This window comes from Elephas maximus, chromosome 18 (genome assembly GCF_024166365.1).
Source record: "Elephas maximus indicus isolate mEleMax1 chromosome 18, mEleMax1 primary haplotype, whole genome shotgun sequence".
NCBI lineage: Eukaryota > Metazoa > Chordata > Mammalia > Proboscidea > Elephantidae > Elephas > Elephas maximus.
Window position 1 is genome coordinate 32,841,359 of NC_064836.1, and position 26,962 is coordinate 32,868,320.

A 26,962-nucleotide genomic window follows, 5' to 3' on the forward strand; every position below is an offset into this window, starting at 1 on the left:
AGCTTCTAATTGCTCAATTCTGCTCCTCGGACTTTCTGTTGAGTTATCTAATTCTGTAATTGTATTGTTAAGCTTCTGAATTTCTGAATCTTGTCTATGGATTTTTCCAGCTTATTAAACTTTTTCTTACGTTCCTGAATAATCTTTCTGAGTTCTTCAGTTGCTGTATCTGTGTGTTCCTTGGCTTGTTCTGTGTATTGTATCATTTCCTTCCTGATGTCTTGAAGGGTTCTGTATATTAAACTTTTGTATTCTGCATCTGGTAATTCCGGGAATGCACTTTCATCTAAAAGATCCCTGGATTCTTTGTTTTAAGAGCCTGTTGAGGTGATCATGATCTGTTTCTTTATGTGACTTGATATTGACTGTTGTCTTCGGGCCATGTATAAGTTGTTGTATTAGTTTATGCTTGCTTACTGTGTCGTAGCTGCTTTGTTTTGTTTTGTTTTGGTATACCCCTATGGGTTGCTTGAGTGAGCTAGCTTGATTATTTTTGCCTTTGGAGCTCTGGTGTCCTGTCCCCAGCTGGCTAGAGCTGTTATCAGGTATATCAGTCTAGGAGTCCATTCAGTTTTCTTGTATGAATTGAGCTCAGGTTTCCAGGTAGCTGATATCAAGTGTGTGGTACAGGCTTTGTCCTAGAGTCTTAGAGGGGCAGGGGTGATTGGCGCATATACCAGTATCTGATAACAGCAGGGGGTCATGGTCTGAACAAGGCAGGGGGCTGAGAACCGACCCCGAAGTGTCTCTGAGGAAAATGCGTCTCTGTTCCCTAGAGCGTGCTAGTGGGTGGGTTCTGCAGAGGGACCATGGGCACCCAAAGATTTTGTTGTAAGGACTGGGAGGCACCAGTTATCCCTGGGCCCCTGTCGCGGGTGGCTGGGCCACCCAAGTGGAGCCACCAGTCCTTAGGTCCCTGTTGTGGGAAGGTGAGGACATTGTTTAATAGGCACAGCAATGTCAAGTGTCAAACACCCACCTCTCCACCGCACCGCTGAAATGGTTGGAGTTCGCCAACAAGAACCTATTCTCCTGAAATAGGCCCACACAGGTCCATGCAGAAGGGCAAGGTGGTCAAGGTCCACAGATGGTTTATGCCTGGACAGGGGCAACTTTTGTCCTGAGCTCCCCCAGTTAATGGAGCTAGCCAATTATCCTTTCCCCCCAGTTGGAAATTTTTTCCTTCCCCAAGGCCGGAAGGACAGCTCCAGGTGCTCAGCAGGGTCTATCTCAGGCCCAGGGATTCAGCCGCTGAAGCCGGCTTTGGGGTGGGGGTGTGGGCGCGGTAAAATATACGCAAGTACTTAGCTTTTGCAGAGAGCGCCCTTCCCCTCAGGTTCTGGAGGTGTGAGTGAGCTGCGTGGCTGGCTGCCTCTCCCTGTGGAAACTGCGGCAAAGGCTAGGACCAGGCCGCTGCCGCTGCCGCAGCCACTCTGAGAATGGTGCCTGAGGGCCCCCTGCGATTCAGGTCCAGCAACTCCTCTCTGCTTCTGAATGGTCTCTTCCTTCTCCTGCCTCTCAGTTCGTTGTATAAGCTTGCCTTTGATGCTCAGGGCTCCCAGCTTGTCACAAATGTACTTGTTTCACTCGTTTTTTCGGGTCTTTGGGTTTTTTTTGTTGTAAAGAGGGCTTGATGGAAGCGTCTGTCTGTTCTGCCGTCTTGGCTCCACCTCCTGATGAGCATCTTTTAACGTGGTTATGCGCAGTGGCTATGAGCTGGGCAATTAACCAAAAGGTCAGCAGTTCAAATCTGCTCAGCTGCTCCTTGGAAACCCTGTGAGACAGTTCTGTCTACTCTGACCCATAGGGTTGCTATGAATCAGAATTGACTGAAGAGCGAGGGCTTTGGTTTTCGTTTGCATTGGCCATTTGTATATCTTTTGTGAGGTGTCTGTCCAAATCTTTTACTCATTTTTTATTCTATATACTGTATGTTTTATTTATAAAATTTTCTTTTGTGTTTTATGTTTTCTATTTCATTGATAAAATTTCCTATTTTTTTGTTCATTATTATAGTATTTTCCTTTACCTCAATGAATATAATTATAATGGCTGCTCTAAAGTCTGCATCTGAAAATAACATTTGGGTCATCTTGGAGTTGGCATCAGTTAACTCTCTTATCTCTTGAGCTGGAATCACATTTTCCTTCCTCTTCATATGTGGAATAGTTTTAGATTATATCCCGGACATTGTTATGTTGTGGATTTGGGGTACAAGTTATTTTGTCAGATAAAAGTATGTGAATATTTTCTTCTAGTCTGTAGCTTGCCTTTTTATTTTCTTAATGGTTTTGGAAGAGTAGAAGTTTTAATTTTGATAAAGTCTTAATTTCATACTTCTTTCTTTTGTAGTTTGTGCTTTTGGTGTCTTACCTAAGGAACCCAGAAGTTTTATAGTTTAGATGGGTGATCCATTTAGCGTGAATTTTTGTGTATGGTGTAAGGGTAAGAGTCAGAATTAATTGTTTTTTCATATGAGCATCTGTCTGTTAAAAGACTATCCTTTCCTCACCCTGGCTGGTACCTTTGTTGAAACTCAGCTGATCATTTTTGTTGTTGTTGTTGTTAGTTGCCATCTTGTTGATTTCGACTTAAAAGGACTTTGTGTGACAGAGTAGAACTGCCCCATAAGGTTTCTTTTGCTGTAATCTTTAAGGAAGCAGATCGCCAGGTCTTTCTCCTGTGGAACCATGGGGGGATTCGAACCACCAACCTTTCTGCTAGCAGCTGTTCCACTAGGGCCCCTTCAGTTGACCATATATGAGGCTTTGATTTTGTAGTATTTATTCTGTTTCATTAATCTATATGTCTATACTTATACCAGTGCCCACTGTCTTGATTATTGTTCTTTCATAGTTAGTAGATCTTGAAATCCTCTGATTGTTCTTTTTCAGAATTGTTTTGGCTATTTGGTTGTTTGTATCCTAAAGTAATGTTTCGTAATATTCTCCAGGTGAACGTGTCTTTATAGTTTTTGTTACATTGTGAAATGGGCTTTCTTTTCTGATTATATTTTCTACTTTGTTTCTACTGGCGTTAGGAATGCTACCCTTTGTGTGTTAATTTTATATCCCGCAGCTCTCCCAAACTCCCATTATTTCTAATAATTTGTCTTTAGATTTTTTTGAATATTCTTTCTAGCCCATTATAGTGCTGTAATTTACAGATAGCATATGGGTTCCTTTCCAGTTCTTTGCTTTTTTTCCATTCATCTTTTTGCATTGGTTATGTACTCTATGAAGCTGTGGTGGCACAGTGGTTAAGAGCTCGGCCGCTAACCAAAAAGTCTGCAGTTTGAATCCACCAGCCGCTCCTTGGAAACCATATGGGGCAGTTTTACGCTGTCCTGTATTGTTGCTATGAGTTGGAACCGACTTGATGGCACCTAACAACGATAACAACAACAACAACAGTTCCTTATTGAAAAGAAGTGGTGATTAGTGGTCATCCTTTTCTTGTTCCTGACTTTAATGGAAATAGTTTTAGACTGTCAGTGTTAGGTATTATGTTTGCTATAGATTTCATCCAGTTTAAGAATATCGTAATTTTATTCTGAGGATAGAATTACTGAGCATTTATATCACGAATGAATGCCAGTGCTTTTTCTGATCTGCTAGTATGATCATACGGTTTTCCTGCCTAGCATTGAAGAGACATACTTAGTCATGCTGTATGTTCATGTTTTTAAATACACCATTGATATTGATTTTGTAATAGTTTATATAAAATATATGCAAATAAAATATTGTGTGGAGTTACATGTGTATGTATATGTTTTTAACCCCACAAAATATTATCTTAGCTTCTCAGTCTTCATTTAGATTCAGCTACGTATTTGTTGTTTTGTTTGCTCTGTATTTCTTTCTTCATTTCTTACCTTCCGTCTTGGATTGTTTTCCTTCTGTACAGAGGATGTCCTTTTGAATTTCTTTTTGTACTGGTCCATTCTTTTTTTTCTACAGTCAGAAGATATTTTAATTTTATGCTCATTCTTGAAAGATACTTTAGTGAGGTACAGGATAACATGTTGGTGGTTATTTTCTTTCAGTCTCTTGAGGACATTCCACTGTTTCCTGATTCACGTTGTTGGTGTGAAAGTCAGCTATCAGTCTTACTGTCCTTCCTTTGAATGCAATTTGTCTTTTTCCTCTGGCTAGACAGAGATCTTCTCTTTGCCTTTTTTGTTTTGCAGTTGCAGCATTATGTGTCTTGGTGTGAATTTCCTTCTATGTACCCTTCTTGAGATTTGTTGGGATTCTTAAATCTGTTGATTTTTGTGTTGGTTGGCTGTACAGAAATCTTAGCGGTTAGCTCTTCGGATATTTCCTTTGCTCCACTATTGTTCTTTTTACCCTCTGGGATTCTGGTTAAATATCTGCTAAACCTTCTCACTCAGGCCTTCAAGCCTTCTGTGCTGTTGCTGGTGCTTTTTATCATTTTGTCTCTTCCTGCAGTTTTGTGGATAATTTCTTCTGCTGTGTCTCCCAGTGCAGTGATTCTCTCATCATCTGTTTTTAAGTTCTTAATCTGTGAATTGAACTTTAAATTTTCTTTTAGTTTAGAAATTGTGCTTGATTATTTTTCAGACCTGATAAAATACTTTTTTTAGGACTCTTTTTCCTGCAGATTTCTTTAAACTTTTATTTCTTTAAATATAAAAAACATTGCTATGGATTTTATAACTGACAGCTATAAAGTTTAAAGTCTTAGACCTCTGCGTAGTCTTTTGTTTTTGCTGGTCTTGTCTTGTGGTGTCCTATTTTTTATGTCTGTGGTTATATGTGACTTTGTGCTGGCCACTGTACTGGTAGGAATAATTTGAGACCCAAGTGAAGGATTCTGCCTCTAGAGAGGTTACCTGTTTGCTTCAGCCAAAGATACAGAAAGCTGAATTAATTCTTTCTGCTTTCACTTTTGGCCTGGTAATTTCTCATGCATTTTTAGCCATTTTGATACTCCCTAAGAAGATTTTTTTTTTTTTTGGAAACCCTGGTGGCACAGTGGGAAAGTGGTACTGCTGCTAACCAAAAGGTTGGTGGTTCAAATCCACCAGGTGCTCCTTGGAAACTCTATGGGGCAGTTCTAACTCTATCTTATAGGGTCGCTATGATTCAGAATCGACTCGATGGCAACGGGTTTTTTTAAGAAGATTTTTAAAATACTTTTTCTTCCTCTTTTAGTGTTATTGTTGGAAGGTTAGTCCCAGTTACCTACTTGCCATTACCATACATAACGTACCTTACCAGAGCTTTGTTGTCAGTTTTCATCAAGGTGGCTCTGATTCATGGTGACTGTATGTATAAAAGAATGAAATGTTGCCTGGTCCAGCCCGTCTTCATGATCATTGGAGTGTTCAGGTCCATTGTTGTGGTTATTGTGTAGTACCTTCTAACCTAAAACCAGAAGAAACCCGTTGCTGTCGAGTTGATTCCAATTCATAGCAACCCTATAGGACAGAGTAGAGCTGCCCCATAGGGCTTCCAAGGAGCGGCTGGTGGATTTGAACTGCTGACCTTTTGGTTACCAGCCAAGCTCTTAACCACTGTGCCACCAGGGCTCCAACTCAAAGGGGGTGCATTTTCCAACACTGTATATATCAGGCAGTATTCTCTTGTGATCCATAAGGTTGTCACTGGCTAATGTTTAGAAGTAGATCACCAGGCCTTTCTGGAAGTTCTGCCAAAACCTGTCTACCATGGGTGAGCCTGATGGTATTTGAAATACTGGTGGCATAGCTTCCAGCATCATAGCAACACACAGCCCCACAGTATAACAAACTGACGAACAGGTGGTGAATTACAGCTTTACTAAGCTTAAATTTAATTCAGCTTTCTATTTCTTCTTTTAGATCCGATCAGCTTATTTTGAATTAGTTTCTGCTTTGTGCCAGCGAATTCCACGGTTGATGAAAGATGAAGCATCCAAAGTGAGCCCGTCTGTTCTACTTAGTATTGATGATAGTGACCCTGTTGTATGCCCAGCTCTCTGGGAAGCTGTACTGTATACACTTACAACTATCGAGGTGTGTATGAGAAGTACATTTGGGAGTACGTGTTTTCTTAGCTGAATTTAGAAGCCCAGATATCATGTAAGAGAGGGCTTATCAGATTATAGTATCTAATACTTACTGGAAAAATGGTTTCTTGAAAATAAAATATTTAATTTAAAACTTGATATATATCTTAAGCTCAGTATAAAATGGCATAAACCTTTTATTTCATTTTTTTCTGTTTAGCTAGTAATAATTATTTAAACCATATGTGGCCCACTATAATTTAGCATATCTGAATCTTATATTTAAGATTAAAATCACCTTCAGAAGACAGATTTCATAGGAATCTTTTAAATCAAATAATGATTTCTGATTAATATTGTCCCATAAGTGTGTGGAATACATAAATACTATATGTAATATACTTCTTACAATTTCAGAGTTTTAGTTTTTAATGGTGCTGAGAGATTATAGACTCTTAAGGTAAAAGTAATTGATTTTTATTTTTGAGAGCCCACATGTTTTTTCTTTTAACTGGGAAATGTATGTTTTATGATTTCTAATTACTTTTATATTCTTTTCTTTGGTTAGGACTGCTGGACTCACGTAAATGCAAAAAAAAGTGTGTTTCCCAAGCTGTCAGCTGTGGTCCGTGAAGGTGGCCGGGGCCTGGCTACTGTTATGTGCCCGTACCTCCTGCCGTTCATCAGCAAGCTCCCTCAGCCCGTTACAGATCCAAAGCTGGATTTCTTCAAAACTTTCCTTACCTCTCTAGTTACAGGGTGAGGAAGTTACAGTCTCGAGTTTTAAAGCAAACAGGATTTTCTTGTTGCCATAATGTAGGCTGATGCACTTACCATCTTTCTTGTTTAAATTTCCCCAGACTATTTTGCTATTCACTAAACACTTTAAAAATTTTCAGGGAATTACAATTCTAGTTCTTTCCTTGGTTTAGGGCTTCAGTGGTATACCAGCAGAAAGATAAGTATGGTAAGACCTGCAGGTGGAAATAGGCCACTTTTCAAATGAGTCATTTTTTTTGTGTTTTGATATGTACAAATGCCCAAATACAGAAGACGAGCCAGTGAAATTTTAACTTCTTCTTATTTAAATTTCCCCAGACTATTTTGCTATTCACTAAACACTTTAAAAATTTTCAGGGAATTACAATTCTAGTTCTTTCCTTGGTTCAGGGCTTCAGTGGTATACCAGCAGAAAGATAAGTATGGTAAGACCTGCAGGTAGAAATAGGCCACTTTTCAAATGAGTCATTTTTTTTGTGTTTTGATATATACAAATGCCCAAATACAGAAGACGAGCCAGTGAAATTTTAACTTCTATCAGGTTAAATATAATAAGTATTTAGATTTATACTTAAAAAATTACTTAGGTGTGTTTTATTGAACTTCATAAAAGATACACGGTTTTATTAATGATTAATTTTTTTCCCCCCACTAAGTCCTCTCTTTTCAAGTTTTGCAGGTGGATAAATAGGAAATATCTTTCACTTTGCCGAAACATTTTCGAAAATAAGTTTTTTTTCACAGTTCTTCCAGTGCATATTCCAGTCAGATTAGGTTGTTATTAGTTTTTAGTTGAAAATTTTTATTAAACAATATATCCCCTTTTTGCATAATGACTTTTCAGTGACTGACTTTGGTGACTTGAGTTGCTTATTTTTTTTCATGGAAGAGTAAGCTGTGGTTGTTCTTTATTTCTTAGGCTGTCAACAGAGAGAATCAAAGCCAGCGTTTCAGAGTGCTCTGCTGTAGTAGCTGCTTTTTTTGAGTGCTTACGTTTTATAATGCAGCAGAACTTAGGTGAGGAAGAGATGGAAAAGATGCTTGTCAATGATCAGGTATTTATAACATAAAAACGTCACCAGTGCCTTCGTGCAGCAACTGTAAAGAATCACGCTCATTGTGTCTTGTTGCCATTTTCATTAGTTAGTGTTCTTCGTAAACATTTCACATTTATAATTTACAAATTGAGTGATATGTGTTTCCAGCCAGGTAAAGTAAAATTCTGTACGGCCAGTGGCTAGCATAATATCATGCCTGAGGACTAAGCAATCTCTGGATATAAAAACTCTGCTTATTTCAGAATGCAAAGCAATTTGGAAGATGTTATTTACCATCTTTTTCAGTTTAAAATATGCACAATAAACATCTTATTCTGAAATATTCAAGTACAATAATCCTTTTGGGAATAATTGGGCTTTGTTTTACAATCAGCGATGACCAGGTTCTGGAATATGGTCCATTATAAACCAGAAACCAAACCCGTTGCTGTTGCATCAATTCTAGCTGATAGCGACTGTATAGGACAGAGTAGAGCTGCCCCATAGGGTTCCCAAGGAGCGGCCGGTAGATTCGAACTGCTGACCTTTTGTTTAGCAGCTGTAGCTCTTAACCACTGTGCCACCAGGGCTCCATGGTCTATTATAGTAGGAAATTAATTAATGAGATTATGTAAGCCCAGTTCCTATTCAATGACTAATTTTTCTTGTGCTTATAACTTTTAAGAGAAAGGGCTCTGAATTCTGTAGGCCTTAAGTGTTGTTCATATTGACTGAAGTCCTATCTTAGATTTCCCCTGGGTGGTGCAGATGGTTAAAGCTCTCGGATGCTAACTGGGAGATCGGAGGTTCCAGTCCACCCAGAGGCACCTTGGAAGACTGGCCTGGTGGTGTTTTTCCAAAAACTCAGCCATTGTAAATGCTACAGAGCACAGTTCTACTCTGATGCCCTTGGGGGTGCCGTGAGTCGGAGTTGACTTGACAGCAACTGGTAAAAGGCCAAAAAGCAAAAAACCTGAATAAGCTCAGAAGATGCAAAGAAAACTGGATTATTTGTTAATGACCAAGAATCTTGGTCAGCTATATCCATAGAAGAAGTAATTCAGATGGTATGCAGTTAAACCATTCAACTCTTCATATGACATGAAAAGGATCTTAATGTTAACTGTTTTCAGAGTTCTAGGGTAAAATTCATGTTTTTTTAGTTATTAAATAATAGAAATTTTAGTGTTTTACAAATATCTTGTTTAAATTTTACTTTTTCTCCAAAATGGATTTTTCGTATTTTGTATTTTCTCTTTCAGTTGATTCCTTTTATTGATGCAGTTCTGAAAGAGCCAAGATTGCAAAATGGGCAGCTATTTAACCATTTAGCAGAAACTTTAAGTTCCTGGGAAACCAAGGCAGATACAGTAAAGGATGATAAAATGGCCCACAACTTGGAGAAAGTGCTGTTAAGTTTCTGGGAAAGACTGTCAGAAGTCTGCATTGAGAAAATTAATGAGCCAGAAGTGGATGACAAGTCTGTTTCGGGTGTATCTAGCCTGTTACAGGTCCTCCAGAAGCCAAAGAGCGCATTGAAGTCAAATAAAAAAAAAGTCGGTAAGGTTAGATTTGCTGATGAGATACCTGAAAGTAATAAAGAGAATGAAAAGGGCGTGTCTTCAGAAGGAGAGAACAGCGAGGGCTCTGAATTAGTGACTGAACCTGTGTCTCATAATCTTTCAGACCTCATATCTCCTCTAAGGAAAAAACCCTTGGAAGACTTAGTGTACAAACTAGCAAAGATGAGTATTAATTACATCAATGAGCAAACGTCAGAGCAACACCTAAAGTTTCTTTCCACTCTGCTCAGCACCTTCTCTTCAAGCCAGGTATTTAAAGTGCTACTAGGTGATGACGAACAGGGTATTGGCAAAGGTAAATCTCTTGAAATATCTAAACTTGCACAGAAAAATCCCGCAGTGCAGTTTTTATACCGGAAAGTAATCAGCTGGCTAAATGAAGATCAGAAGAAGGATGCTGACTTCCTGATGGACATTTTGTACAGTGCCCTTCGCTGCTGTGACAGTAATACGGAAAGAAAAGATGTCTTGGATGATTTAACTGAGGTATTACCATTGTATGTCATTTTAAACTAGAATAATTTATGCTGGCAAAACTATTTTAATAATAGACGAGTAGAATGAGATTTTCATGGGGCTCGCTTCTGGGTTTTTATTTTTTATTGTACTTCAGATGAAGGTTCACAGAGCAAACTAGTTTCTCATTAAACAATGTTTGGATTGTTTCTTGACTAAGACCCAATTTAAAGACAAGCAGTACATTATAATTTGGAAAGTGTCTGAGATTGCTGGGCAAGTGTTCAGTGAGTGTTAAGATGACAAAAGCTTGATAATAAAAGGGTGAGTCCTTTTAGTCCATGCTTTTTAGGTGGAGTGCCTAGCTAAAAAAGTTTTAGTTTTGTATTGGTCACATGATCACATCAATTATGTTATGAAAGTTTTGTTATTCCTTTTAGCAGATTGTTTCTTACTCTTTTTTGTCTTTCAGGTGGAGCTGAAATGGGATTCTCTTCTTCAGGTTATTGAAAAGGTATCTTAGAAATTTTTGTTTGTATTTATAGGTATAGAAAAATTAAAACCATAGTCATATTCACACCCTGGTATGTGGCCAGATGTCTGTATTAAAGAACTTCCTTATCGTTGTAACTTTCTTCCCTTGATTCGGGAAAACACTGGGTATTTGCCTTCCTGTGGTTTTGTTTTTCTGGTTAGGATTATTGTGGAAGAATAAACAGGCTCTGGAAAATCCAGTGTTCGTTTCCTAGCAGGTAACATAGGGCGAGGTAAATATTTTCTTTTCTTTTAAACTAAGGCCACAGATTTCAACTCTTACCCTAGTTATTTTTTCTTCTTTAGAGATTGATTGACTGGTTCTAGCTTTGGCTAGAGAGTACCAGGAAATTAAGCTTGCCCTACTCTGGAATGGAGCCTTGGTGGCATAGTGGTTAAGAGCTCGGCTGCTAACCAAAAGATCCGCAGTTCGAATCCATCAGAACTCCTAGGAAACTCTATGGGCTAGTTCTACCTCCTATAGGGTTGCTGTGAGTTGGAAGCGACTCAGTGGCAGGGGATTAGTCTGGAATACTAGGGAGACACATTAAAGTCTTCCAGCCTTTGTGTGATCGCCACTTGACTAAATTATTAGTGATAAGAATAATGAAAAAAAAAATCAAGGATCATAACAATTTAAAAATTTTAAAATATGGCTTACATATTCTTTTCTAAGGAAGATTTAATGATATAACTAAAACTAATACTTTCTCAACTATATAAATGTTGTTGACCAGCTACGTAAAGTTCTTCTTTTTAGCATTTTTAGAAATAATTTGTCTATTTTACATAGTGAGATAACTTTTTTTAACTTAAGGCTTATTTTTACAAACTAAATACAGAACATTAGTTTAATATTTTCAATGAGAAATGTAATTATCAGGCATACCCTTTGCATTAGCGTTATGATCCAGTGCCTTCGTTACCTGTAGGCAAATCAGAAGGCTTCTGGGTAAGCCTGGGATTAGAGCAAGGGGAGGTAGTTTTATCAACGTAGACTGAAGTATCCATTTCCACCTCAGGAGTGTGCCTACTGGGTGGCCCAGATATTTCTTGAAAGAATATTCTCATCCCATTTCGTGCGTGGAAGTTCCTAATGTGCTCCGCTTGTACTTCCAGGCATGAGTAGCTTCCTTAGCACCTGGACAGATTCTTTTTCTTAGACGTGTTTATACATTGAGAAGTTCAACTTCAAGTCTGCTAGCCTGAGAGACATTTAATTCAGTAGTTTATTTTCTCTACCAGGATTCTGTAGAATAGATTGATTTTCATTTGCTAAACTATTTTAGGGAAGCCAGTATTAAACCCCTCTAAACTGTGAAGTAGTTTTTCTGGTATTTATGCAGAGCAGAGTCCTAAAATCAGCATCTTTAAAGAGAAAGAAAAAAACACACCTGAATTTTAGAACCAGAAAAGGACCTCAGAGAGTTTTTCTCGGTTAATCGTTTTGTTTCCAGGTTGGTTAAGAGATAATGTCCGAGATTACAAGGATAGTTCAGTGGGAAAGCTTGGGCTAAAAATAGAAGCGCTAGTTATCTACGTTTTTTTCTTTTTAAATAAAAAGATAAGCAGTTTTTCAGTCACTACCCAATCTGCACTTGGATTTCTTTTTCTTCCAGATTGCTTTGAGATGAACCAAGTTGCAAATTCCTTTCTTCTCATCCCTTAAAGCAAAAGAAGCTCTGGGAACATGGATCAGCATGCTTTTGGGGGTGGATTTACAGCTTTTTTTTTTGCCTTCTCCACCCCATGAAAATAAACCAGTTGCAGTCAGATACCTGGCCCCAGTAACTTTATTTCAGAGAATTTGGGGAAATGATAAGTCCCATTGTTCACAACGGAGCAACTTACCATTATTATGAATTAATTGTTCTTTAATCTTAGCAAAGTCAATGAACAAAAATTTAACATATAGAGAGTGTTTGTGAATCTGTCTTCAAAGTTCATCCATTCATTATTCCTTGAACATATCTACAGTGTAGATAGCATGTATCAAAGAAGTCTAAGACAGTCCCTGTCTTCAAGGAATTTACGGTCTCCTTGAAAGACAAGACATATGCAGATTAAACATAATAATAATGCAATCCAGTAAGTGCTCTACGAAGTCAGAGGAAAGCGGTGGTCAGTGTGGGCTAGAGTAGATGGGGAATACTTCATGAAGCAGGTGGGATTTGTACTGATTCTCCAAGTGTGAATGGGGTTTGGTAAGTAAAGAAGGGGTATTTATGGTAGCGAAGATAGCATGAGCAAAGCTTGGAGGTCGACATCAGCAAGGCTAATAATTACTCAGCCGCTAACCGAAAGGTTGGCGGTACAAACCCCCCCAGCGGCTTTGCAGGAGAAGGACCTGGTGGTCTGTTCCTGTAAAGATTACAGCCTACAAAACCCTATGGGACAGCTCTACTCTGTCATACGGGGTTGCTATGAGTCAAAACCGACTCAACGATACCTAACAACAAGCGGGGCACAGGGAAGATAACCAGGCTTCCTGTAACTTGAGGAGGAGGAAGACTTGGGGAAAGCGTTGTTGGGACCACAGTGATGAAGAGAGGTAGCACGGTAGTTTTGGGCAGATTTCTTTTCCATTCTGTCTCTAATTTTGCTTCCATTTTTACGGTTTTAGGCGTGTTCCAGTTCAGATAAACATGCTTTGGTAACTCTCTGGCTAAAAGGAGACACCCTTGGGGAGAAATTGGTAAAGTTGGCAGATCACCTGTGTGACCTGGGCGTGGAATCCACAGTATCTTCAGAACCTTATTTCTCAGAAAGATGGACCCTCCTAAGCTTGGTATTATCCCAGCATATTGAAAATGGTAGGTAAAATGCTGGCTTCTGGTATCTAGTGGGGATAATCTGTTTCACCTTCTGCGGGGTTCCATGCAGCTTAGCTTGGAGATTATTGGCTGAGAATAACATGATTGAGTTGATTCAAATATCTTGATGTTGTAAACACATTAAATGTTTATTAATCTTTACAATGATACTTAATATTTTTAGTCTTATAGTCTACTAAAGGGTTTTGAATTTAATAGAAGTCCTCAATCTCATTTTGCAAAGTGTTGCTTTTTTTTTATTTAATTTAAAACTACTTTTTTTTTTTTTTACCTGAGGGCTTTTACGAGTGAGAGAACAAATGGATTTGTGGTTATGATTTTCTTTTGTTTAAAACATAAACACCTTTAAAAAAAAATATGGAAAAACCCAAGTGGCTATTAACCCAGAGTAAGGTATTCAAAAATGTACTGTTAATGTGAAAACATTCTGCTGAGTGAAATAAGATAGTCATAAAAGAACAGATAATTATATGATCCCACTTATATGAAAAGTCTAGAATAGGCAAGTGTATAGAGATCAAAGTTTATTAACAGTTACCTGGGGCAGGCAGGAGGGAGGGGGACAGGAAGACACAGTGCGTAGGGAACACCGAGCGTCTGTTAAGGGTGACGGGAGAATTCAGGAAGAGTCCATGACGATGGTGGAACAACATGGGGAACATGTTTAATGTCACCACACTGTCCACGTGAAGATTATTGAAATGACAAATGTTTTGTTACTTAATATTTTTATCACAATAAAAAAATGTAAAACATATATTTTTGGGGTTTTTTGTCTGTTTCAACTTTTTTTCTCTAGGTTACTTGATTGGAGAAGTATATGTTGAAAGAATTATCGTTAAACTTCATGAAACTTTATCCAAAACAAAGACATTGTCAGAAGCTGAGAATAACAACTCATCATTGTCTCACGTCTGTGATGTGGTCTATAATTATTTCAGCTCCATGAAAGGATGTTTGCTAATGCCGTCATCTGAGGATTTGTTATTAACTGTCTTTCAGTTGTGTGCTCAGAGCAAAGAAGAAACACATTTACCAGGTAATAGCTCAGATGTTTAGGTGGGAATCTCTGGCTCTGACCTTCATAGTGAGTGTAAGTGCAGGTTTAGCAATTGAGTCATCATTTGTTTGGAAGTCTAAAGCACTTTAAGAAAAGGGTTACAAATCCTGTACACTTTCAGCTTTAGAAGCCCAGTTAAAGATGTGTAGGTGTTATGTCTAAAGTTCTTACTTGATATCGAGGAAATACTTAGGGAAGGGGCCATGATAGATAAGTTAGAATCTTAGCCCTCTCTGCTCAGTAGTTCTGGCAAGTTTCGTAATGCCTCAGTTTCCTCATTTATAAAAGGGGGGCAATAATCTCTCTTTGTCTTGGCATATCTCAAAATGAAATTAACATTGCCTTTTCTGAGGACTGTATTCTTGTCCTGGAAACCCTGGTGGTGTAGTGGTTAATCGCTGTGGCTGCTAACCAAAGGCCATCAGTTCAAATCCACCAGGCGCTCCTTGAAAACTCCATGGGGCAGTTCTCCTCTGCCCTACAGGGTCGCTACTCTGTCCTATAGGGTTGCTATGAGTCGGAATCTACTTGACAGCAACGGGTTTTTGGTTTATTCTTTTCCTTATATGTTAATTTAGATTTATTTATGAAACCAAAACCCATCAAACCCAGTGCTGTCGAGTCCATTCCACCTCATAGCAGCCCTGCAGGACAGAATAGAACTGCCCTATAGGGTTGCCAAACCTGTCACCTTTACAGAAGTAGACTGCCACGTTTTTCTCCCACAGAGCAGCTGGCGGGCTTGAACCACCAACTTTTCTGGTAGCAGCCGAGCGCTTAACCACTGTGCCATCAGGGCTCCTTACTTATGAAGGGAATACAAAAAAATAGTAGAGAACTCTCTTTCTCCAGCTCTTTCTACTACTCTATTTGGAAAAAGTTTAGTTTTTCTCATGTCTAAAAGGATAACTTATAAAAAAAGTTCAGAGCAGAAAAAAATTAACTTTTAAAATTTTACTGTTTTTACATTTATGTGGTATGAGGTAGCATGTATTATTGCATGCTTATGATGCAGTTATTTAGTTTTGGCAATTGAATATCAATTGTGTGTTTTCTTTTTTAAATGACGTCTTAAAAATCTCACATCTGCAATGAGTTCTTTCAAACATTTTGTACTGATTAGAGTTAATTGAGGGTTACAAATTCCTGTTGACATCTTGATTTTAGACTTTCTTATCTGTAAACTGAAAAACACCTGGCTGTCTGGCGTAAATTTCTTGGTCCATCAAATTGACAATACATATAAACAGAGTAACTTCCTACGTTCATCTGCTGTTTGGCTCAAGAACCGAGTTCAGTCTTCATCTTTGGATGTCAAGAGGTAACCTTTTTTGTACTCAGTTGCAGTGTTTTATATTTGATTACTGTCCTTAAATAAGTAAGAGTGTATGATTTCTGTGAGTGCCTATGAAAAATGTCTTGTCATGTGAGAAGTCCATGAAAATTCAAAAGAAGATCCACACAACTAAATTTTTCCAAAAGGATTTTATTTTAATGGTCACCCAGTTAAACTGTCTCTTACTTGAAGGACGGTTTGTTATAATACACCCTGCTGGACTCCTAATTCGTTTATGGTCAGTGATACGATGGCAGTCTTACCCTATCACAGACAGTTGTGGATTGAAACTGTAACCCCTCACTGGCTATCACGTGTATCGCTTGTTCCTCGTTGGTTGTTTCTGAGTCAGGTATCTACTGTTGAAAAGCTGAATTGCAAATGTATTTCACTTTTTTTTTTACCTAAATACATATAAAAGTGAAACCTGAGAGAACATACCCAGAGGCTGTTGGAATTAGGTCAGATCTTTTCTTTTTTTGATTGTCATGCTCTTTTCTTCGAGTAAGGTAGCTATAGTCCAGAAATAACTAATCTGTAACAGTCCAGGTCCCGTTTATTTTGAGATAGACTCAGCACTCAATTTCTAATCCTAAATGTTGGATCGAATCCCCGATCTGACTGTGTGTGTGTGTGGGTGTGTGTGTGTGTTCAGTAGGCTATTATCTGCCATAGAGTAGCTAACGTGTGTGACGGTGTAGAAATTAGTCCCAGCATAACCACAGCAGTAAGTTCTTTTCATTATTTCCAGTCTCCGAGTCCTCTTGTCTACTGTTCACGATTTCCTGAATAAACTTCTGGAGAGTAAAGATCCTGATCTTCTGGGGGTTTATATTGCAAGTGTCATGCCAGACGACAGTGAATGGGAGCAGATGAGACAGTCTCTTCCTATGCAGGTACGTTTGGATGGATGAGTGCATGGTTCATTCTGAACTCTGGACTCCATGCAAGCCCAAATACTTTTTATTTTATCCCGGGGAAGAAAAAAAGTACATGAAACGAGTGTCATACTTACCTTTATGTCTCCGAATGCTCGTATATTCTGTGTCTGCTCTTTGCAGGGTGTGGGGAGATGCTGGCAGGAGCCATGGTACAATGGTGAACAAGACTTCAGATTTTAAAGAGCCTTAAACAAATACACATGTTGATAATTCCCTGTAGTAGACCAAACAGCTAGGTTTCTGCGGTTTTTACTAATAAACGAAATATTTTTAGTAACTTCATTTTTGTTCCCAGTCAGAGTAGCTTCGGTGTAAATAATTTAGAATATCTAATGACAATGATTTTGTGGAAACCCTGGTGGCGTAGTGGTTAAGTGCTACGGCCGCTAACCAAAGGGTTGGCAGTTCGAAGCCACCAGGTGCTCCTTGGAAACTCTATGGGGCAGTTCTACTCTGTCCCATTGGGTCGCTATGAGTCGGAATCGACTCGACGGCAGTGGGTTTTTTTTTAAATGATTTTGTATGCAATTTAATGTTTTCTTTTTACAGTGGTTACACCGGCCTCTTTTGGAAGGGAGATTGAGTTTGAATCATGAGTGTTTCCAAACAGAATTTGAGGAAGAAGATATAAAGACCCTTCCCAGCCATTTGTGTACTTCAGCATTGTTGAGCAAAATGATGTTAATTGTACTGAAGAAGGAAGTAGTCCTAGAAAATAATGAGCTTGTGAAAATAAGTAAGTATATATGAGTATTCAAATATAAAGTAGTACCTGAATGACTATAATTTTTAAACAGTTTCGATCACACTGCAGTTTAAATCCTTAATTCAAGGATCTTTAGCTCCTATTAACTGTCTTAAAAACTGTCTTAGAGATGGGGAATTTGAAGTCACTTAAGTGATGTTGGAAACCCTGGTGGCGTAGTGGTTAAGTGCTACGGCTGCTAACCAAAGGGTTGGCAGTTTGAATCTGCCAGGTGCTCCTTGGAAACTCTATGGGGCAGTTCTCCCCTGTCCTCTAGGGTCGCTATGAGTTGGAATCGACTCGACGGCCCTGGGTTTGGTTTTTTTGGTTTAAGTGATGTTAAATCAAATTGCAAATTAGATGAAAACATACAGAAATCTTACTATAATCTTGTTAGCTGTGGAGCATAATTTGGCAGAAGACCAGTTTCTGAAACTGGAATATGTCAGTATATGCAGAGCGTACAGGACATAGCATAAAAAAAAAGGTTAGATGAGACTCTGGTATTTGATCAAGGATTCTGAAATTTCAGTTGATTTTTTTCGAACCACTAAACCTGTATATTCATAGGGCTATAATTTTTTTTCCTGGTAAATGGGAGGTTCACATGTTGAAATCTTAAGAAGATTTGGGTGGTGCAGGCTTGACTGCTAACAAAAAGTTTGGCAGTTCGAGTCCACTCAGAGGTGTCTTGGAAGAGAGGCCCTGGGATCTACTTCTGAAAAAGTCATTGTAAACCCTATAGAGTACAGTTGTACTCTGACACACATGGGATCGCCATGATTTCCCCATTCCAGGGAGTGGCTTAGAATTGTAGGTAACAGGATACTATGAAAAGTAGAGGTGTTGCATAAATCCTGTGTCAGTCTTTTTTTCTAAGCCCTCAGCTCTAACGGTTACTGCTTATTGTCCTTTGAAAGACGCCTAAACACTGAAATAGCTGTTTTGGTCAGCCAGCTCCACATTCTGCAAGGGCCAGGAGGTGAGCTCACGGAGAGACCCTCTCCAGCACAAAAATGGAAATCAAAGTCATTGTAATACTTTATGTTCATTAATTGTGCTTCTGCTTGTAAACTGGCACCATTATTTAATTTTCTTCTCAGTCCTTTAAGTCAGATATTATTATTATTGTTCTTATCTTGACTTGGCCAGAGTCACTTGGCATATAGGGGACAGGCTTCAATTTTGAACCAGGTCTCAGGTCTAATGACTTCAAAACCCATATATAACTTAGTAAGGGGAGCTTGTGACTGTTTATGAATGAAAAACCTATCGTATGTAAGGTTTTGCGGTAGACACTTTGTCATTTAATTCTCACCACAGTCCAGTGAGGTAGGTTTTAGTGTCCTGTTGGAAACTGTGTGTACAGCTCATGGGAGAATGCAGGTTTCAGCCTGGGCAGTCTCTCCAGCGGCCGTGCGCTTTCACTGTATCACGCTGTAACCCATTTCCCGCCATGTCGACATGAGCTTCTCTCCTCAGGTCTTGGGTCCCTCAGTTGTTTATCCTCTATGCAGCCTCTTACCAGTTGTGGCAGAAACAATAGAAGGATTCTTCCAGTGTCTCCAGTGACCTAGGTCCCTGTCACATTCTTAACTAGTCAGAAAGAGACCAAGTAAGATTTGGGAGAGGGTGGGATTTTGTATCAGGCAACTATTTTCAGTTTTCATTGTCATTGAACACTCCAGGCTGATTGGAAAATCAGGCTGTAGATGTTTCGAGCTGACTGGGTGGAAGCGTGAAAGTGAGGCAGAGAAGTACGAAGGATTGCAGGTGTGTCCACAAAGCACTCCTGAAAACCCGGTGCTGTCGTTGTGTTAGTTGCAGAGCTCCTCTGTTCCCTGCAGTGGTGTGAAGAATTAGACAACCCGCCTGCTTTTCTGACCGACTTCTGTGACATGCTTCAAAGAATGAATATTACGTACGATAACCTGTGTGCACTCAGAAATACTTCTGGCCTTCTGAAGCTGATATTTACCAGGTAAAGCCCCCATTCAGTTTTGCTTTTTTTGTGATTCTTTTACTTGTTTATGGCTTTGGCTTTTGTTTAAAATATAAGTCTACTTCACATGCTTATCCTTACTCAAAGAGTCAGTCTAAATTAACCTTTGTTTCTTAGTGATAAATACTTTGTGGCTACTGAGTATGTGATTTACTCTTCAGGGGAGGTGTTTGGACTTTGCCTTTCTTATTTTAATATATAAATGTATTTACATATTATATATTTGCAGTACATTTACATTTTATATGTAAATTATGCCTTATAAATGTATGTAATAAATTATGTATTATAAATGTATAGTACGACGTATTATAAATGTATAGTAATGTAAATTTGTTGTAATTTATAATTACAATATATAAAATACATTTTGTGTATCCTAGGTATATGATATCATTTAGAATATTATAAATATATGTTAATATTAATGTATTATACATGTAAATGTATTATAACTTGTATTTATATTTATAAATGTACCGTATCATTTATGTATTATTTATAAATACATTCAAGGGGCAGATGCAGGTCAAAGAAATAGATGATGTGGAAGTTGTTTTAATTTGTTGTCTGTAACCCATCCTTCCACTACCCTCAAATTCAACCTCGCATGTTGCTCTAACCCCCAAAAAACCAAACATGTTGCCGTTGGATTGATTCTGACTGATAGTGAACCTATAGGGCAGAGTAGACCTGCCCCATAGGGTTTCCAAGGAGCGGCTGGTGGATTTGAACTGCCAGCCTTTTGGTTAGCAGTCGAGCTCTTAACCACTGTGCCACCAGGGGTGTGTCCTAATCTTACAAGTACAAAACCCATTCTGAATGAGGAAGTAGGTATGAAAACCAAGTCCTTATGCGGTTATAGCAGGTAGATTTTTTTTTTTTTCGTGATCGTTACTGTTGGCTGCCCTCAAATCAGCCCCCAACTCACGGCGACCTCATGCGCTACAGGATCAGACCGTTGTGATACATGACGTTTTCCCTGGCTGATTTTTGGAAGTAGATCACTAGGCCTTTCTTCCTAGCAGTTAGCTTCTTGAAATTACTGTGTTGGCCTTCTTTCTCTTAAAACATTTATCACTTGCCTGTAGTATTTTTACCATACTTTGCAGGATCAGAGAACCCGGGCTGAACAAGTCTTTCTCCCCAGTCCCACTCCCATGTACCTGACGCTTACAACCTTCCCAGTGGATGTTAGTACCTCCGTGGTTCTTCAGCTTCAGCCAGCCTAGTTGTCATGTGGGATCTGTCCTTTTCTCAGCTGTAGCTACTGGTCCTCTTTAAGGTCATCTCCCCTCTTAGGACTTGAGGGCTATGGAATTGCCTTGCAGTGACAGTTCAGTATCGGTTGTGAAGGAATATCGGAAGCCTGAACTCCCAATGCTTTGGGTAATGGCAGTTGCTTTGGTACAGATATCCTGGGTGAGTTGACCTCTCAGCTGGTGGTTTAATTAATTCTGTAAAAAGGAATCCAGATGTTAAAAAATCTTATTAAGTACCCTTTTAAAACAGACAATTTCTTTTTCATTTTTAGATCCAAAGCAAGTGGCACCCTTTGGTCTCTTATTATTGTTAAGTTGGTCTTTTCTGGAACCATTACATCTGAGGACGTGAAACATCACTATAGGAATTCAGAAGACGGGTATTCTTATTTAAAATGTTTTTAGTTTGTAATTTAGTTTAATTAGAAAATGTGGAAATTAAAGGAAATGGGGGAAAAAATGAAGAATTTTATGTTTATTTTAAACAGCATTGTGAGGGAGACTCACTCCCCTCACATTATACACAAAAGTCAAGTCCACATAAAGAGCTAAATGTACAGAACAGATCTCTAAAGTCTTAGAGGAAAATAAAAGAAGAAGGCCTTTACATAAAATGCAAAATCCAGAATCCATAAATGAAAAAATAGATGTTTGACTTTATAGAAATGGAAACTATGACAAAAATTCAATAAACAGAGGTTAAGAGACAAATGACAAAATTGGGGAAAACATTTGCAAATTAACACAGGATTAATATCTGGAATATGTAAATATCTTCTATAAATCAGTTAAAACATCCAAATTGAAAAATACGTCAAGGATGTGAACAAGAAATTTATAGATGAATTGGTCAAAGGATATGACCAAAAACCCATTGCCGTCAAGTCAGTTCCAACTTATAGTGACCCTATAGGACAGAGTAGAACCGCCCCATAGGGTTTTCAAGGAATGGCTGGTGGATTTGAACTGCTGACCTTTGTGTTAGCAGCCAAATGCTTAACCAGTGCAACACCAGGGCTCCTACAGTAATGAAAGAAATACAAACTAAAAGAAGCATCTTTCATCCACCATACATCCAAGGATGAAAAAGGTTCACAGTTTTTGGTGAAAATACAAATTGATTATGCTTTTCCAGAAAGCAGTTTGAAGTTACCAAAGCGTGTTGTTGTTAGTTGCCATCGAGTTAATTCTGCCCCATAATGACTTCATGTGTGCTAAGTAGAACTGCTCCATAGGGTTTTCAAGGCCGTGACATTTCAGAAGCAGATCTCCAGGCCTGTCTTCTGAGTTGCCTCTGGGTGGGTTTGAACTGCCAGGCTTTCAGCCAGTAGTCGAGCTCCTATTAGATATGTTATTAAAACTATATTTTTTATTAGGATATAAAAAAATATCCTATTAGATGTGTTGTTAATATACTCAAATCCCATGATTTTATAACTCCACGTGTAGGAATCTGACCTGAAGAGATACTTGCATGCATGCAGGATAATAGCTGTTAAGAACATTTATTGCGACACTATTTGTAAGAGCGGAAACTTGGAAAAAAACCTAAATGTTCACCAGTAGGGAAATAGTTAAATAATGATACACTCATTGTATGAATTTTTATGAATTTTTTCCCCCTTGTTAATAACTTTAAAATAGAATGATATAGACCTGTATGACCTGACATGGAAAGATTTCCAAAGCACATTTTTATTAAGTGGCACATCATAGAATAGTATGTTTAGTGTGATCCCATTTCTGTAAGTAAAGCCCAGTTATACATATGCGTCTGGTGGCACAGTGGTTACGCGTTTGGCTGCTAACAGAAAGGTTGGCGGTTCAAACCCACCCAACGGCCCTGTAGTGGAAAATAGCTGATGATCTGCCCCCATAAGGGTTACAGTTTAGGAACCCTCTGGAGCAGTTCTGCTTTGTTACGTGGGGCCGTTATGAGTCAGAATCAGATCAAGGGGCCTAACAACAACAGCATAACTATGTACATATGTGAGTATCAGTGCGTAGAAAGTATTTTTTAAATTGAATCTTAAAAGACCTTAATCAAGAATTGTTTGTATAATTTAAAAAAATTTACATGTGGGGAAAAGTTATATATGCTTATTTAAAAAACTGGAAGCCCACAGGAAAGAGAAGAGGGAAAAAAAATCACTCACAGTTTCATCATTCAGGATCAGCATTGTTAGTCTGTTATCAGAGTTTTTTTTTTTTTTTTTTCTCTATGTTTTGTGTACTGGAATTATTAGTCTTTTTGAGCAGCCTGAATAACGGGAATTTTCTGAAATAATTGCATATTTAGATTAAATGTAATTCATGTGTTTTCTTTAAACAGTTTTTTCCCACTAACGGAAGGTAATTTGCATACCATTCAAAGTCTCTGTCCGTTTTTGTTAAAAGAAGAAAAGAAAAAATTCATTGCTGAATGTATACCTGCACTTTTGGCCTGGCCTAAGGAAGATCTTTACTATATTGATGGTTAGTTGCTTGATCATTAATATTTCGTTAGTTCAATATTGCTTAAGATGAAAGAGTATTTCTTAATGTAATAGATTGAATTACAACTGATTTTTCTTCCTAGCTTATACTTCTGTCACATAACAAGTTGGCAGTCATTAAAATGAGTGTCACTGGAGTGACTGTCATCACTCTGGCGGTCCAGAAATGCTGTAGTGTTGAGGGAAGATTTATACCCACAAGTGTCCTCTAATCATTTCTTTTCCATGTATGGCTTTTTTAGCCAAACCTCATTTCTCCCTAATCAGGGGAGTCTTGACCAGTGACTGAACATATCAAGGCCAAAGAGGCAATGTTTCTTGTTATATTTGAAATTTCTTTGGACAGGGTGCATTCTATTAGTTCATTTTCTTCTTACGTTCTAATAAACATGGATTGAGCCCCTGCTGTGTGTCAGCTCCTGTCCTAATGTGGTAGAGGAGACAGGCATAAAGTTACATCATATGATAACCGGTGCAGCAAAAGCATGTATGGGAGCAGCAGAAGGGAGGTAGTTTCCCACCGTGCTTTGAGATGTTGGGAGAGATTCACAAAGAAATGCTTCACCTGGGTCTTGAAGGATGAATTGTTTTCCATGTAGATGTAGTTGGGGAAGGGCATTCTGGGCACATAAAAGCATGTAAGGTGCATGTAGTTGAGTCTGGCTGGCATTCAAGGTGGAAAGTTGGGGGCAGAGGGTATTGGGGTGCACCAGAAGATGAATTCTGAGAAATGGTAGGGACCAGATCATGGAGGCCTGGTTTTGTAGAGTAAGGAATTTGGACTTTAAGCTATAGGCAGTAAGGAGCCATTGACCTAAATTAAGTATGAAGGTGAGTGAACGTTGGAAACACACTGGGTGAAAGGGAAAATCCGGATGTTGAGAGGAAAATGGGAGGAGGAGGGATGAAGATAGAGGACGGGGAATGGTTGGGGAGGGAAGTGCCCACTGAGAAGATGGGGGTGGGGACAAATAGGATAGGACCCGGAGCGTGGTTAGCAATTCCCTTGACTAGGAGGAGGGACTTTTCTGTGAGATGAGGTGAGGCGGATGCAGGCATGGGTGCAGATGTAGTTAAAGGGCCTGGGAAGCTTCATGTCCTCTGTGAAATAGGTCAGGCCATTTAATGAGTTGACATTGGATTGTGGGTTTTAGTTAGGAAGGGTGATGAAAGTTGGACATAGAAGAATCTGTCCGTTAACATAAAAAATTGCCAAATGGCACTGCGGACCTGGCCAGCGATACATTTTTGTGGCATTAAGCTTCACCACTGACTTCACTTGCAGAGTTAGTGTGGGATTCGGTTGGGATTTGCAGTTTGGAATAGGCACAGAGCTGAACTGACTGCAGAGAGGAGAGAAGTATGCGATGGGAGTGTAGTTGATTTCTCCAGGGTAGGTTGTAAGCCAAGGAGCGCAGGGTGGGTTGTAAGCCAAGGAGGGCAGGGTCGGAGAAAGGCGTGACCCTTTGCTAGTCTTGCAAACTAAAAATCTGGATTCAAACCCCAACTTCAGGAAGCTATTCTCGACTCGCCTAGATGGAGATAGTTGCTTCCTGTTCTAGGCGCCCCGTGTTTATCCATTGTGTATTCTAATTTGTTTTTAAGTCATCCACACAATTAGATGAGTCCGTTTCAGATCAGAGACTGGATTTTGCTCGTCTTTCTCTCCCCAGCATCTAGCAGGGTATCTGGTATACATTCATTTGTTCATTTATTCTTCATTTAGCCAGTCAACATAATTTTCTCTGTCTCGCAGGCATTGCGCTAGGGTTGTACAGGGTTGGCTAAAACAGACAAGGTTCCTGCCCTCATCTAATTGAGATAATAGTAAATAAGTAAACAAATAATGACCAGGGATTTTAAAGAGTGGGGACCCATAAGAGCTTTCTGGACATAGTAGATGCAGATCAACGAATGTAGGAATTACGGAACAGTATGTTCTATTTTACATCCTTAATTAACTTTGCGCTCTACAGCTATGGTTGTTTTGTTTTTATTTGAGAGTTGGGTCTGCTGAATAAGTCCTGTACTTAAACTAAGACAAAAACAGCATGGGTAGTGTAAAGCACAATACCATGTATTAAAAAATGAGAAAGAAAGAAAAAAAAAAATCCTGTACTATTCTAGGTGCTGGACATGTCCATAGGATCTCTGCCCCGTAGAGTTAGTTTAAAGCTCGTTTACTGATTCTTTCGTATAAGCCCTTTTTAGAGTTTTTACCCTGAGCACTTCTCAAAGTACAAGAGTTTCTTTTTTATAGTAGCAATATGTATTTTTTTTTTAATTTAAATTTGTCATTTTTACTTTGAATTTTACTTCAGGAGGATTTGGATATTTTGCCATTTTCAATTCGTCTTTGCAAACCAAAAGCATAGATGATGAAGAGCTGTTACATGGTATACTAGAAGTAATAATATCCTGGAAGAAAAATTATGAAGATATATTTCTCTTCAGTTGGTAGGTAATGCTTTATAAAAGTACCTTTCTTTTTTTTTTTTTCTTTTTTCCCTTCCTGTACAATATGGACCCAAATTGTGTATCTTACATGCACAACTTTATGGAGTATATAACATGGTAGACATTTGAGTCAGTCATTCATAAGTATACAAAATTTAAGATATTTTTCTAATCGAATGTCAGTATAATTCTTTAATGCTTGTTTGTTTTTCAATAACATTTAGTTTTTGATGAAAGTTTACACATCAACTTAGGTTCCCATTTGACAGTTTCCACACAAATTGTTCACTGACGTTAATTACATTTATCACAATGTGTCAGCATTCTCTCTAATTATGTTCAGTTTGTTCTTTTTCTGGTACTCTCGTTTCCCTGCCCCCTTATCTTCTCATCTTTGCTTTCAAGTAATTGTTGATCTTTTGGCTTCATACTGATGGTTTTTGTGTAGGGCACTGATCTTACTACAGGTAGTGTCCTTTACTTTGTTTGCCACTCTGCTATTTTGTTAAAAGGTAATCTCGGGATAGGCTTGGTTCTAGGTTTAAAAAGTGTCTCAGGGCAGTAGTCTCAGGGAGTCCTCTGTTCTCTGCCGTACCAGTTTGTCTGGCTTTTTTAAAATAAGAATTTGAGTTCTCCGTATTTTTCTCCTGTTCTCTCTGGGACCAACGTTTGTAACCCCAGTCAGAACTGTTAGCTGGACACCGTCTAGTTCTTCTGGTCTCAGGGTAGATGAGGTTGTGGCTCACTTAGACTTGTTTCTTCTCCAAGCTGTTGGTTATCTTTGTACTGTTTTGTTCCTGGTGAGTAAAAAAAAAAAAAAAAAACCAGAGACCTGTAATTGTGTCTTAGATGGCCATTCATAAGCTTTTAGGACCCCAGATGGTACTCACTTTACTAGGATGCAGATATGACTTTTGTGAACCACGTTATGCCAGTCGACTGAGATGCCCCATGAGACTATAGTCCTAAGCCCTCAAATGCAGAAAACCAATGTTGGAAGGTCTTTGGTTATGTCTGAGGAGTATCTGTATCTGTGTCTTCCAGGAATGTGCGTGTGCCTACACCCACACATTTATATTGACACATACCTATAGATACTTCGGAGCCCTGTTTGTGCAGTGGTTAAGAACTCAGCTGCAAACCAAATGGTCAGCAGGTTGAATCCACCAGGTGCTCCTTGGAAACCCTGTGGGGCAGTTCTACTCTGTCCTATAGGGTTGCAATGAGTCAGAATTGTCTCGACAGCAATGGGTTTGGGGTTTTTTTTTTTTCTTGGTTTATAGATAACTTCTGTCTGTTCTCACCTAAGTACACATATGTACCTGCCTGTAGACCAGTTTGCCTTTACTGTCTGTATGTGCTCAGAGACTCATTTTTCTTTGATTGTCCTGTGCTCACTACATCCATCGCCAAAAATAAGTCTCT

At 38.8% G+C, this 26,962-nt stretch overlaps 1 protein-coding gene across 1 annotated transcript in view; it reads left to right on the forward strand.

Annotated features, from left to right (window-relative positions):
- The window catches only part of LTN1 (listerin E3 ubiquitin protein ligase 1), a 65,714-nt gene that overhangs the window by 18,366 nt on the left and 20,386 nt on the right, over positions 1–26,962 (forward strand). The window contains exons 7-20 of the mRNA XM_049858653.1: positions 5,849–6,022; positions 6,584–6,774; positions 7,715–7,850; positions 9,095–9,901; positions 10,344–10,385; positions 13,029–13,218; positions 14,039–14,278; positions 15,467–15,620; positions 16,387–16,531; positions 17,126–17,312; positions 19,143–19,302; positions 20,858–20,965; positions 22,918–23,060; positions 25,402–25,537. Of these exons, the coding sequence (XP_049714610.1) occupies positions 5,849–6,022; positions 6,584–6,774; positions 7,715–7,850; positions 9,095–9,901; positions 10,344–10,385; positions 13,029–13,218; positions 14,039–14,278; positions 15,467–15,620; positions 16,387–16,531; positions 17,126–17,312; positions 19,143–19,302; positions 20,858–20,965; positions 22,918–23,060; positions 25,402–25,537 (2,813 nt within the window). The remainder of the gene's footprint in view (positions 1–5,848; positions 6,023–6,583; positions 6,775–7,714; positions 7,851–9,094; positions 9,902–10,343; positions 10,386–13,028; positions 13,219–14,038; positions 14,279–15,466; positions 15,621–16,386; positions 16,532–17,125; positions 17,313–19,142; positions 19,303–20,857; positions 20,966–22,917; positions 23,061–25,401; positions 25,538–26,962) is intronic.